We start from the raw sequence: 14,296 nt of genomic DNA on the forward strand, positions 1-14,296 counted from the left end.
TTTCTATTCTGGTACAGTTTGCTTTATAGAGCTATTTTAATACATGAAGCCACTTATTGTATTCAGCTGTTTCACTTTATGTACTATTCATTTATTTTATTCATTTATTTTCACTTTTATTGTAGTATCTAGTTAGTGAGCTCTTCATTGCAGCACATTCAGTTTTTTACAGGTGAAATACACTAATATATCGTAAGACCTGTTTAAACAGTTGGAGGTTGACAGAATTACAACAAATTGTGAATAAATAAACATCTTAGCGAGTAGTGGCCTGGCTATGATAGAGGAGGATGTGCTGTGGAGTAAGGAGGAGAAAGGAGAATAGAGGATGCAAAAGGGTGCAGGTGATGGATGATGCAGCATATAAACTGGTTCAAAGGAAGGTCAAAGAAACAAGAGCGACAGGACAGAAGCAGTGATTCCCCAAGATGACTTTTTTTATTAATTTATTATTATTAGTTTATTATTACTGTATTTAACCAGGAAAGATCTAATGAGATTTTTTTTAAACGTATTTACAAGGGTAACCTGGATAAAAACAGCACTAAAATACACCACTCGTAAAATGTTATGAATTATAAAACATCAGTGATCTCAAACATATATAAACAAAAGAAAAGTCCAACAACAAGTTCAGCAGTGTAGTCAAAAAGTCCATCAAAACATTTACATGCAAATCTTTGGATATGTAAAATGTGAAGTATTTGTTTAAACTCACTCAGAGAAACAATTCCTTCAAATGGAGCTCATTCTGGTGCTGATTTCATACATAAGGGGAGAAGTACTTGAAGCCTTTTTTCCCCAACTCAGCGTGAATCCTTGGCATCGTCACTAAGAACAGATTTTGTGAATGAATGTAGTAAGATCCCAAACTTTTCTAGATAATATAAGGTGTAAGTAATATACTATTGCATACAGTGGCTTGCAAAAGTATTCGGCCCCTTGAACTTTTACACATTTTGTCACATTACAGCCTCAAACATGAATCAATTTTATTGGAATTCCATGTGAAAGACCAATACAAAGTGGTGTACATGTGAGAAGTGGAACGAAAATCATACATGATTCCAAACATTTTTTACAAATAAATAACTGAAAAGTGGGGTGTGCGTAATTATTCAGCCCCCTCAGTCAATACTTTGTAGAACCACCTTTTGCTGCAATTACAGCTGCCAGTCTTTTGGGGTATGTCTCTACCAGCTTTGCACATAAAGACTGAAATCCTTGCTCATTCTTCTTTGCAAAACAGCTCCAGCTCAGTCAGATTAGATGGGCAGCAGTTTTCAGATCTTGCCACAGATCTGAAAAAGTTGCAGACTATGTTTATATGAAACGTGTGTATACTTACTGCATTTGATGTATTTTAACCATATGTAATACGTTACAGAATGCATCACGTGTAATTGATTGTTGTTGATTTTTCCACCCCTTTTTTCCATCCTAATCTCATGAAACCTAAATAAATTTCTTTAGATCCGTCCCTGTGTAGTGTTTGAAAGGTGCTATATAAATAGACTTGCCTTTTGTAAATATGCCAAAAAAATGTAGACGTTTACAAAAAGGGCTCTTTTTGTTCTACAAAAAGGAAAAAAAAAAACACTGTAACTACAAGGATTGATAGTTTAGACCATGATTTAAGCAGTGACATGTGTTCTCAACATCTCAATCAGGGATTTATCAGTGAAATATTAAACAAAAGCGAACTTAGGAGTGATGAGTTTTCTTGTGGGGTCCGTGTTAAGTCTGGGAATCACATTTTAGGAGACTCAAAGTTACGGTCTGATCTCTTTCTTCACTGATTTAGTTTAGAAATTGCAGACTTCTGTTTGCTCTCGACACAATTATGTGCACTACTCAAGTAACTTAACGGTCAGTCTAAAAAAAACCGTCTCTGATGGTCGACATGGAACGCCTCCCGCGCATCCTGCTACGGTCTCGCGAATCATCGTAAGATTTCGGCTTTTTCCGGCTTACCTCATTCAGTTAGCTAGCCAAGCTGATTAGCCTGCTACTACAAGCTAATGTTTGTATGATATTTAATGTTGTAGCCGAATCTGATTGGATGATACAGTGAGTGCAGAAAAATGGCGGACGTAGCGGGGCAAGAAATTTGTTCCCCGGTCCCTCCGTCACCTCACCCTTCTTCTCGTAACGGCTCCGGCAGCGGTAACGTTACACCGGGCACCGGCGGCAGCTGCCAGACCGCAACCACCGTTACTTCAGGCCCGCGGCTGGTTCGGATAGTGAAGTCTGACTCCGGCTATGGGTTCAACGTTCGGGGGCAAGTAAGTGAAGGAGGGCAATTACGGAGCATCAACGGAGAACTGTACGCCCCACTGCAGCATGTTAGTGCGGTCCTTCCGGGGGGTGCCGCCGACAGAGCCGGCATTTCGAAAGGGGACCGGATTCTTGAGGTGTAAGTACTGTTTTTTAGCTTCTCTCCAAGCTGCTTATAACGTAAGTGATGAAAATGACCTGTTTCACTTTCCGGACGATCACGCAGTGAGCTCAAGGCAAACGTGACTTTATAGCATCATTCAGTCAAACTGGGAACACTAAGGTGCCAGTGTGTGCATGCACTGTGACACCGGTCCTGCAGAAGAGCCGTTCATCCCAATGAAAGGAGTGTCTGTGTGTGTCAGAGAGAAACGATCCGGGGATCATTAGAAATTCACGTCACACTGAAATCTATTCCTCTCATCCACTGCATGCCAGATATTTCCAACTCACTCCTGTGCACATTCACATCATCCTAAGCAGATGCAGTGTGGGTCATTTATCAATGAAACACTTTGTTTACACAAATCATGAATGGTAAACCAGCTCACATCTTTAACATCAGCATCACTGAATTAGATGTTACTTAGCACTGAGGATTATTGCACCTGGTTGATTTGGCATTGAAGTGTTCAAGTGTGTGTTGAACTGTTGTTGTGTGGAGTAACACACAGCATCAGCATCAGTACTCATGCTTCAGTGTGTCTGTGTGCATGGAATACCATGATGCAGAGAGGGAGGGATGCCTTGAGTTCAGTTCTGATTGGCTTTGTCCTCTCAAAGTCACTTTCTGATTGGCTGGCTTTTGCACACTGCTGTGTCAATGGATGGCCTGCAGTAACCTGGCAGTTTGTTGACCCCATTATTTCTGTGTGCCAGCATGTGGATGTGTGCCTGATCATTTTGTTATCATATACAAGATACCCCTCTGCTAGTATTATTAGCATGGTATATAGTGGTCATGTAAAGCTACAGTACACTTATTAAATTTACTAGCCACATAGTATCCTTCAAGACCAGAGTGTACATAATACATTAAAAAAAAACTAAACTTTAACAGTGTGGGACAATAATGAAAACATGACTCAAAATGCAGGATCAGACAATGTAAAACTACTACTTAGAAAAACATGAAGTGAGCTCAGAAATCAAAGATTTAACAGGAACAGAATAAGTCAGACTCAGGTTTAGAATAACAAAGAAAACAAAACAGGAGTCAAGAAGACTAGAATAATAAAAGCCAAACAGCAACCCAAACACAAATATATGCACTACGAATCCTAACCTTGAAAAACCACACAAAAAAAAGAAAACTGGGACCATGGCAGCCTGAGGTTATATGAAGGTTGTAAGGTGGCACATAATGATGCTGAAATTAACCATTAGAAAAAACGGTAAAACCACGTGGTCATCGAAAATCCTCGGTTGGTGACTTAAATATTAGAGTTACTGTTGACTTTCTTTTTTCTCTGACCTCTGCTGTCAACAAAGCATTTCAGTTACTGGATGTCTGTTTTGAGATGCTTCTGCCTGAAATCCTGAAAGAGCTACAGTTTCTGAGTAACTCAAAACAGCCAGTCTGGCGCTAGCAGCCATGCAACATTAGTGACTTGATTTTAACCAGGTCCTCTTCATCGTGCTTAATTAACATGTGATTGGCTGGTTAAACATTTGCTAGTTTAATACAAGTAAGTAGTAAAGTGAGTCTAAGCACTCACATTCACACTGGAGTGGCTGCATACTAGCTGCAGCATGTCGAGTATTTTTATTTATTTGCACTTTTATAAACAGCTCCTCCTCTCAGACTTAAATTCAGTTTGTGTTATTTAGCATAATTATTTCAGCATTCTGTTTTATTATAAAGGTCATATATATTGTCTAAACACTTTTCAAGGTGTCAAATGCATTTTAATTTGGCCTTTAAACTATGTGTGAGGGGTTGAACATTTATACATGAAGTACAGAACACTGCATAGTGCATAAAGTCACCTAATAAATCCTTAAGCTGCAGCAAAAACAAAATGAACACATACTAGTAATTTCAATTATAAAAGCAGAACTAGAAATCTGTCACATGGGAAGGGTGTCTACTGTAAAGTGTTTATCATAGTCAAAAGTGCTGATAGTGGCGGTGCAAAGGCCTCTGTGTCAGGTCCTTATTATATCATCATAAAGCTGCAGGAAGGAAAGAGCTGCCAAAATGCTTGGTCTGCATTTTTTCTTGTAGGACACGTTTGCGCTTTCTCCCACTCCACCTGCAAGATTGTTATATTTGTGTCCTCCATATTAGTCTTTTCTTACTTTTACCTACATAATCATCATTCCCAGCTTTGCTATGTGTGCACTGGCTCAGAATGCCTTCTTTATGTTGAGTACATGTGTGTAGCTATTTTGTTCCACTGTAGGTAAAATAGAGCTTATGTTCATCGGGCTTCAACCCTCCATCTAAATGCCAGCATGGCAAACATAACAGATATGTATTCATTCAGTTGAAGCATTTCCTGCATTTCCTGTCCTGGCTTGTTACCATCTCAGTGGTTGTCTTTAATATAAGTTAGTGAAACATTTGTGGGCTTCTCACAACGTGCTTGTTTATAAAATGTGAATTAGGACACTCAAACCTTTTGCATACTATCACGCTGCCTAAAAGATGTCACCCTGTGGTGATGTGTTTTTTAAGTCAACTAAACCCTAGAATTGGGTTTTATTTTCTGCTCAAAGCTCGAAGTGTATCTTAACAGCATATTAACACACTTTATCCTGTATTTATCACAACATGTGTTTTCACATTAGATGATCAGAGCTCATCTATGTCTACTTAATGTGAGAATTTGCCCCCAAACCACTGACTGTGTTACATTTAGGTTATGCAAATATCATTTACAGCACTGCTGGCTTCTGTAGTCTTTGGAAAATGTTCAAATGAAGTTTGGCCTGATTCCTCATTCACTGTAATATTTCCAAGCTGTTGTTTAAGTCCTGGAATGTAAAACACAGAATAATTTATTGAATCTCATTCAGGCCTCGTTCAAATACCGCCTTTATCTGCCAGCCTACGCTGGAGCTTGTTTTAAAAGTGTGAGAAATATCCAGTGGTGTCGCTGAGAGCTTTTAGATGAGGCGACATGGTTTTGGAGCAAAGTTAACTACGGGTTAGGCTGCTACAGCTCTGTCATTCACTCCGTTTGACACAACTGCCAAAGTGCACACACCCAGTGTCGCTCACTTTCAGCTGTGCTCATGACATAACCAAAGGTCTCAATTCTGAAAGAGATGATGCAAAAGTTCTACAATGTGCGCACCAGTAACTCTTATTTGAAACCCTTTTTTTTTTTTTGCTGTTTCCCATTTCATTCAATATTTTTATATTGTTTAGCAGTTCAAATAATTCTTGTTATTTGTGAATCTTATAATTTCATGTGTTAAACTTCTACCCTGAGAGAGAAGAAGCAAAGTACAAGGCACTGATAAATTGTCTGAATATAACAGCCCTGCAGTCATGAAGCACTTAGTCATTTCTCATTGGTGTTAACAGCATGCCGTCTGTGTGTTGATTCAAGTCTCTGGTAATTAAAGGCTGCTGTTTAGATTATTTGATTGCATTAATTTATAATTGCATTTTCACTATTGTATTTCCTAATTCAGTGAAAAAAAACTCTGTACTCTTTTATGCTTATGAAAAATAGAAAGTTAACCTTAAGAATATTAAAAAAGAAAATGCTTGCCACTCTAGTATATAAATCTCTTTATTCAACAGCAATGGGGTGAACGTAGAAGGAGCAACACACAAGCAGGTGGTTGATCTGATCCGGGCCGGTGAGCGAGAGCTGGTGCTGGCCGTGCTGTCCGTTCCTCCCCAGGAGGCCGACTGCCTGGATCCCGGAGACGACGGGTCGGCCCAGTCCTGTTACGACTACTCCGACAAGCAGGCAGTGCCCATCTCTGTTCCCAGCTACAAACACATTGAACTCAACCATGAAAAGTTTGTGGTGGGTACACTCGTGCAAAAACACTCGGATGGATAAAAATGTTTTTGTAGTTGGACGCAGCCAGTCACAACTCAAGGCTTATGCGATTGTTACATTCATGAGATGTTTATATTCAGGTCTATGAGCAACCTAATGTTCTGGATATTATAAATACTGTTGACTAAAGATCACCGCCTTTTCATTTTCATTTTTCCACTTTAACTCTTCCAGGTGTATAATGTGTACATGGCAGGCAGACAGCTGTGCTCCAAGCGTTACCGGGAGTTTGTGATTCTACACCAAAACCTGAAGAGGGAGTTTGCTAACTTTACTTTCCCCAAGCTGCCTGGAAAATGGCCTTTTTCCCTTTCAGAGCAACAGCTGGACGCACGACGCAGAGGCCTGGAGGAATATCTAGAGAAAGGTGAGGAAGAGAGGAGGAGAATCAGGCTTTCTTCATAGGGCTAGCACACAAACAGTTCGCCCACTTACAGTTGCCTTCCATATTGTTTGGAACAAAGATACAGCTTTGTAGTTTTGCTTCTGAACGCCACCACGGTTGATTGTAAATCAAACAAACAACACGTGATTATTCAGTTTTCCAAAACATTTGCATGACCTCTTTAAGGATTACACACATTTTTATAAACAGGACACCATTTTCAGAGGCTCAGAGTTAATGTGACAATTGACTGCTAAGCAGTTTTATGGCCAGGTGGTGAAGTCGCAGATGTCATTGTATAATGACTTTTATTTCACTTACACACACACACAAAAAAAACTGTATCTAATATAATGTGTGTTTCATCTGCAGTGTGCTCTGTCCGAGTCATTGGAGAAAGTGACATCATGCAAGAGTTCCTGTCTGAATCAGATGAGGTAAAAAAATAAAAATAAACGTGTCTTTTTGCCCGTTCCCCGCCTGTGACTCACTACGCTGTGTCTGTCTTTCTGGCTGTCTTTGCTGTGACCTAGAATTATAACGGTGTGTCGGATGTGGAGTTGAGAATAGCGATGCCAGATAAAACCACACTCACTGTCAGAGTTCGCAAAAATTCAACTACAGACCAGGTCTATCAGGTAAACCCACACAAACACAGTCCTGTCCCCACTATAGCCACAACATTATTTCAGTCTCTCACTCTCATTCTGTGGCAATCTCTCGCGTTCAGGCTGTTGTTATGAAGCTAGAGATGGACAGTGTAACAGCCAGCTACTTTGCTCTGTTTGAGGTCATCAACCACACCTTTGGTGAGTAAGGGCAGGTAACTCAAGCACAGGTTGCATTTTTGCTAAAGCATAGCACAAATGTTGCTGTAGTTGCTATCTGTGATCACTAACAAGTGACAGAAAAGAAAATATCTGTATGCAGCCACCTTTTTTTATAATCATCTAGAAGCAAATACCTTATACATGAATAATCATGCTCATAATATGGTTTGTAAGGGCATTTATAATGATGTCACATTCGTTTGACAAAGGTTAGTGTGTTGTTTGTGCCTAATTTAAAAAATGAAATAAAACTACAGTAGTAGCATTTCTGTTTAATGCACAAAGTTCTCTATGACCTGTGTCTATTACAGCAAGGACAAATGCACCACAACATTAGCAATAACCAGTTATATTTGATGAGAATGAAAGTTTTGTGTGTATCCACTAAAGTTTCAATTTGTTTCTTTCTTGCAAGGAATAAATCAGCAAATTCTATCCCCAGTGATGTGAAGAAAGCCATCCCCGTTTTATTTTTAATCAGCTGAAGAACTGATAATTACAAGTGTATGCACTTGTGCTGTTCTTCCACACCCCTTCCACACCCACACAACACTTTTTTTTCCAAACTCTAGGAAGGAAATTGTTTAGCAGCACGAAGGAATCTTTCACAAGTAAAAAGAAGCATTTGTCTTGCAGTTCTAACATCAGTTACATTTACTTCAGTGTTTACTTTAGAATGTTGTAGTGTAATGTAAAGTTACACTCCTTATGCTGTAGGTGTAGATAACTGTGGCCTGATTTATTCTGTCTCAGAAGGCTCAGAAGCGTCATCTGTTTCTTGAAACGATCCTTAGCTTTGGTTTCACAGTAACATCGCTGTCTTTGGTTTTTGACCTTGCTTTGCCTTTCTTTTTTCCTTATTCGTGTTGCATTGTTTTGTATGGCTTGGTTACTGTCACAACATTGTATCACAAAGCAGAAAGTAACAAGCCTACAACCACATTAGCAGCTCGTGAAACTTTATTAATAAAACCTATTATGAAGAATTGTGTTTGTTTGTTTTTCATGCAAATTATCGTTATTTTATTAAGAACATTTCTAATGGATCGCCAGTCTTTTTTCCCCCCGTAGTGCTTGTATTAAATTTCATGGCCATCATTCTGGCAGTTGCTGAACAAAAGACACTTGATTTACTGCTGTTCAAATGTCTGTCGAACTGACTGACACACTGACAAAGAAACTGACCTTCCTGTGCAGCTAGCCTCACAAAAAATACAGCACAGGTTATGTGACTTTATTGACATATCCAATAAAATGAAATTATATAAACTTAAATGAAACCCTATTGATTTTTGGTTCATAGATGGTATCCATCTTTGTGGAAGAAGTACAGTTAAGTCTTAGGAGGTAGGATTTGTGCTGTTAAATGTTCTACAAATTTCTTTCATGTCTTCTTTCTTCTTTAGTACGTAAGCTTGCCCCCAATGAGTTCCCCCACAAACTGTATGTACAGAACTATACCTCAGCGATCCCAGGAACCTGTCTCACCCTACGCAAGTGGCTCTTCACCACAGAAGAGGAGATTTTGCTTAATGACAACCAGCTCGCTGTCAACTATTTCTTTCACCAGGTGCGTACACACTGTGTATTTGTCTGCTCTGTTTGGTATGCTTAGTGGATTTTGTATTTAATTGTGTCTCCTGTCTGACCTCTTTGCAGGCTGTGGATGATGTGAAGAAAGGCTTCATTAAAGTTGAGCAGAAGTCTTATCAGCTCCAAAAGCTGGCCGAGCAGAAGAAGATGTCCATGGTGAGCCTTTTATATACAGCACGCTACTGTTTGAGAGTAACATGCACATACAGAGACACTGTATTCTCACTATATCTGAGTGTGTCGTCCACTTTGTCACACTGCTTCATTCTTATTTCACTGAGTGATATACCACAGTGTAAAAAGGAAGTAGTCTAAGAGCGAGTGTGTCACAGACACACATTCTTGCCAGCAAAATGTGCTCGCTGAAAGTGAATAAGTGAGTGAGCATCAGTAAATTACCGCCAATTTGAAGAGATTAAAGCTGCTCCAGCAGGTAAATAATCACATCCCGTTTCTAAATCAGTCAGGCTACAGAGAATAACTGCACTCTGCTTTATAGCCTTAAGTGTTTTTTCACAGTTAAAAAATGCACCCTGCATCTAAACTTCATTCAGCTGCAGAGCATCCTCTTGTTTTTCAGTTTGTGAAAAATATTTAGCTCACATTGCCTCTTCTCCCTCTTTTTTTTCACAGTACCTGAGTTTATTGCGAACTTGCGAAGGCTACAACGAGATCATATTCCCCCACTGTTCCTGCGACTCTCGACGTAAAGGCCACGTGATCACGGCCATCAGTATTCACCACTTCAAGCTGCACGCCTGCACAGAGGAGGGGACGCTTGAGGCAAGGCCTACTCTTTGCTGTGTGTGTGTGTGTGTGTGTGCGTGTGTGTGTGCGTGTGTGTGTGTGTGTGCGTGTGTGTGTGTCTGCCTTTTCTATACCTCTTGTGTAACAGGGTGAGTGTACTGAAGCCTTCGTGTTGTTCCAGAATCAGGTGATTGCATTTGACTGGGGGGAGATGCAGAGGTGGGACACGGATGAAGAGGGCATGGCCTTCTGCTTTGAATATGCACGAGGAGAGAAGAAGCCACGCTGGGTCAAGATATTTACTCCTAATGTATGGATCACACACAGATCACTGCATACATATTATGTTTATTTGTTAATACTGCTACAAATGAAATAATTGTAAAGAACTCTAAAAGAAAAAGTTCAGGATGAGGAGAGTTACTGCTATATTTAGAAGGAACAGATCATGGTAAATGGTAAGTATGGTCTCTGCAGATATTTTATTGAGTAGACACCACTTGTATGCCTTTACAGTAAATAAGAGGATGACACAAGCAGCCAGTAATTTTTATTTGTTTTAAAAGTAGTGGCAGTAGTGAGCCTAGTTCACTTACACATTACATCATAGCAAACTTCCCTGTTTGTATGGATAAAATCAGCCAGATACACCTGCTAATTAACCAAAAAAAATGTTTGAAAAGAAGAAGCCCATATTTAATTGGAAATAGTACAAAAACATACCCGAGAAGTTGTACCGAATCTTGAAAAATCATCATTTTAAATTGAATTCCTTTAAAAAAAAGTTAGTACAGGTGCTTGTTTACTACTGTGTTACAACACATCTTCTTTCACCAGCTCTTAAAGCCTTTGGGAACCAGTTACTGTTGCTTTATAAAGTGTGCTTATGCTGAGATAAGTTAACCAGTTGGTGGATGTAAGTTAAACTATATTTACAGGCAAGTACAAGAAGGTGGTATCAAAGTTCTTATCAAACTCCTTGTAAAGAAAAGAAAGAGACTCTCATTTCTACTACTCTTTTAGAGCAGCGATGTTAGGCTCATTTTATATGGTGGGTGACATGCAATCACTTTGATCTCAAGTGGGCCGAGCCAGTAAAAATACAGGATAGATGTGTAAAATTAGAGAAAAGGGTATAATGGCTCACTGCACAGACTGTCCTGTAATTATAAAATATAATGGTTTTGTTAGTTTACTGCTGACTAATTAATATTTGAAAAACAGGACCATTTATGTCATTTAATTATTTATCTGTTAATTACTTTAATTCAACATGAAAGCTAATGGGGGTTGGGCAGTTTGTATCAATAGGAAAAGCTGTAAAACGTATTAAATACAGTTAAAAACTTCAAATCTATGCACTCCGTCAAATTTTCTAAAGCTGTTCAGTGAGTCAGATTCTAGTCTTCGCTGGGCTCATTCTGACCCTTGGGCCTTATGTTTGACACCACTGTTTTAGAGAGAACCGTATAAACGCCAGTCTAAATCTGTGCTTCTCTTTGTCATTGTTTAGTTTAACTACATGCATGAGTGCTTTGAGAGAGTCTTCTGTGAGCTGAAATGGAGGAAGGAGGTAATGCCCTTCTGCTTCTTTACAGAATAATCTGCTCTAATACAAGCCATTTACTTCTGTCCTGTACTTACGGAAATAATGCATCTGTGCCTTCAGGTGGAAGAGGAGGCTACAGACAAGGACAATAAGAACTGCAGTAAAGATGGTATGTGTGGCAAGGTAAGGCTTTGCCTGCCTCTGTCCAGTTTGATACCAGTGATAATCCTTTTACTTTCTTGTTTTGGTGTTTTATACAGTTTCTTTTCCTTCTGTGTCTAAGCTTGTGGTTTTTACCCCTGGTTTCTGTTTCTGTAACAGAATATTTTCCAGCTGCTGAGGCACAGAAGGGATGGGGGCACCTAGGAAGGGAGATCGTTACCTCGTAACTACATCGCCATCACCACCTCAGCTCAGTTTTGGCCCCGACCTCCCCCCCCATACCCACCAGAAATCAGCTGTTAACTACTCGGACGTCATTTAAACTCCATCAACTTCAACATGAGAAGCTCCTCCTTACATGCAAACCAACAAGCATCTGCTGATGAACACGTTGAATGAACAGACGCATAAAAAAAAAAAAAACTACAGACTTGTGTACCAGAACTCTCGAATCCAGCACATCGCGACCATGCATTAAGCAGAGCTCCGTTGAAAAGAAACGAGCTGCCTACAGAATCAAAGTGACGGATTCATGCGAGCCTTCCTCTTATTGGCAGGGACTTGAAGTGGAATGTGACGTGCAAACGATCGGGGTTTTGAACCTTCTTTTAAGAAGTCCTACTTGAAAAAGAGAGCTGAAAAGATTGGTGGACAAAGAAAGGAAAGTAAAAGTTGTTAGCTGCCCTCAGAAAGGGGACCACAAGATCACATTAATCACTGATTCGGAGGGGTGACCACAGGAAGACATTTAGCTTCTCAGTTTATGGATTAGAGCCTCAGTGTCCTGCGTCTCCATGCGTGTTATTAATATATGCAGAAAACCCCATCAGCTAAGAGAGAAGGGGCAAACCAGAGTCGAGCCCTGATAAAGTAAGTTACAGCTGAACCACGTCACATACATTAATTTCCATGTGTTGCGAACTGCATTTGCATTAATAATGTGACAAATGAGAGAAGGGATGAAGAACGCAGATTTTCTTTATAGGCTGTTTGTTTGTTTTTTTCATATTTGGGTGCATATCAATGCTTAGACATATGTTGCACTTTATCCAGCAGTATTATTGACCTCCAAATGTGCATAGTATAATGTAAAAGGGCAATAGATGGAATTATAATGGAATAAGTACAGGTCTACGTTTATCACTGACTACGGTGCAGTTATATACTGTGTGAGTGTGCAGAATTGTGCATTCAACTCTTAGGTAATCTTTTTAATGAACACACCATGCAAAATGTTTACGGCCATCGTGGAGCAGCGGTGATGCGGAGCTCCGCTCAGACACGTAACATCGTGCTTTACCCAGAAGAGGCAGCAGGGGTCCTTGTCCTCCTGCCGGCTCTTGAGCATGCAGTTATTACTTTTTTTTTCTGAGAGCTCCCACCGGATTTATAATGGGCCCGTAATTCAAATGGCCTTTCTATGCAGCACTATTTATCTGTGTAGCTGGTGCTTTGCTGTTGAATCACTTATTCTCTGCAGATTCGGGTTAAACAGGATGACAGTCTCCGAACAAAAAAGCGATGGCTTTATCCTTCGACCATTTGACAAAATAAGGATTACAGTGCGCAGCCCGTAAAGACATCCTACCAGCCGATGATTCAAAAAGGTAAAGCTCAACACTGTAATGCCATCTCTAAATGAGCCCAGTTCAAGTTCCAATGTAATCAAAACAATTATGCATTGAGCTAGAACCTAATTATTTGATGGTGCAATACAGAGCCTGACAAATAAACAAAAATTACAATTCATTGCGTCATTAAAACCTGGCGCTGCGATGGCTGAAATTAAACATTTATTATTGCTTAGTGCAATTTTGTGATCTCGCATCCTTATTAATGAAATCGTAATGTGTTGCACTTTTTTCATTTTGAAAGTTACCAGTGAGTCGGACAAATATTACATGGTTGTTTCTACACCAGTTGCTTTTACAAGGTGAGAGAAGAGTGGCATGTTCAGTTATTATTATCTTAATAGAGGTATTTTTAAAAATCAATATATTGAAAGCTGAGATTTGTTCTTAGGTTTAAATTAAAGCTTCTTCTGAGTCAACAGCAATTTTATAAAACAATCACATTATAGGTTGTAGAAACAGAATATGATGCCACTGGCTTAATAGCATTAATATTAAAGATATCTACAAGACAGTAGGGAGCTTTAAATTTACATCAGTGAGTCTACCTAAGAGTCCTCGTTATCGTGATAGCGCTGTTCACGGAAGCATTTTGGGGTGATTAATGAGCTTCAGCACACCTTTGTGAGGGTAGAAAGGAGGTTTAATTGAATGTGTTGAGCCTTGAATTGAGAGATTGAATGTGCAGTCTTAAAGGCTGAACACATTTCCCCAGGATTCGTGTCTGCTTACTGAACCATGTCTGACACAGTCGATTGTCTGGCATCGCCTGATCACCCCACCTTCAAGCCCATGGGCTCACCCATCCACCCCCTACACACACGTGCACACACTTTCTCATGCTGACTGAAGTTAGATGTCACGTACAGTTAGATTCGATTTTAAATTCAGCTGATGAGCGTCACACTAAGAAGGGGATGGAGAATGACAACCTACAGAGCCTTTGACATGTCGAAATGTAAAATTTAAGCAAGTGTTTGGTTACATCGCTTACTGTAATAAATTGTAACATATTCTTTTAAATAAACCGATTTATTGATGCAAAGTTGGTTGTTGTTTATTTGCAACTAACGTTGTGTGTTTGGAGCTGAGTCAAG

General features: G+C 39.6%; 1 protein-coding gene across 2 annotated transcripts; it reads left to right on the forward strand.

Annotated features, from left to right (window-relative positions):
- Positions 1-1,870: 1,870 nt before the first annotated feature.
- On the forward strand, positions 1,871-13,980 carry snx27b (sorting nexin 27b). Of its 2 annotated transcripts, none has more exons than XM_080895503.1 (13): positions 1,871-2,416; positions 6,035-6,266; positions 6,477-6,669; positions 7,060-7,124; positions 7,221-7,325; positions 7,418-7,496; positions 8,924-9,087; positions 9,177-9,266; positions 9,744-9,893; positions 10,039-10,167; positions 11,371-11,430; positions 11,527-11,589; positions 11,728-13,980. In XM_080895503.1, exons 1-13 carry the CDS (start codon positions 2,085-2,087, stop codon positions 11,770-11,772), a joined length of 1,707 nt encoding a protein of 568 aa, XP_080751629.1. In that variant the 5' UTR covers positions 1,871-2,084; the 3' UTR covers positions 11,773-13,980. The 2 variants fall into 2 exon arrangements, with proteins under 2 accessions (XP_080751629.1, XP_080751628.1); XM_080895502.1 differs by having other exon boundaries at positions 1,878-2,416; positions 11,527-11,575.
- The last annotated feature ends 316 nt before the right edge of the window (positions 13,981-14,296 follow it).

This window comes from Rhamphochromis sp. 'chilingali' (genome assembly GCF_963969265.1).
Source record: "Rhamphochromis sp. 'chilingali' genome assembly, chromosome: 11".
In the NCBI taxonomy this organism is placed as follows: domain Eukaryota; kingdom Metazoa; phylum Chordata; class Actinopteri; order Cichliformes; family Cichlidae; genus Rhamphochromis; species Rhamphochromis sp. 'chilingali'.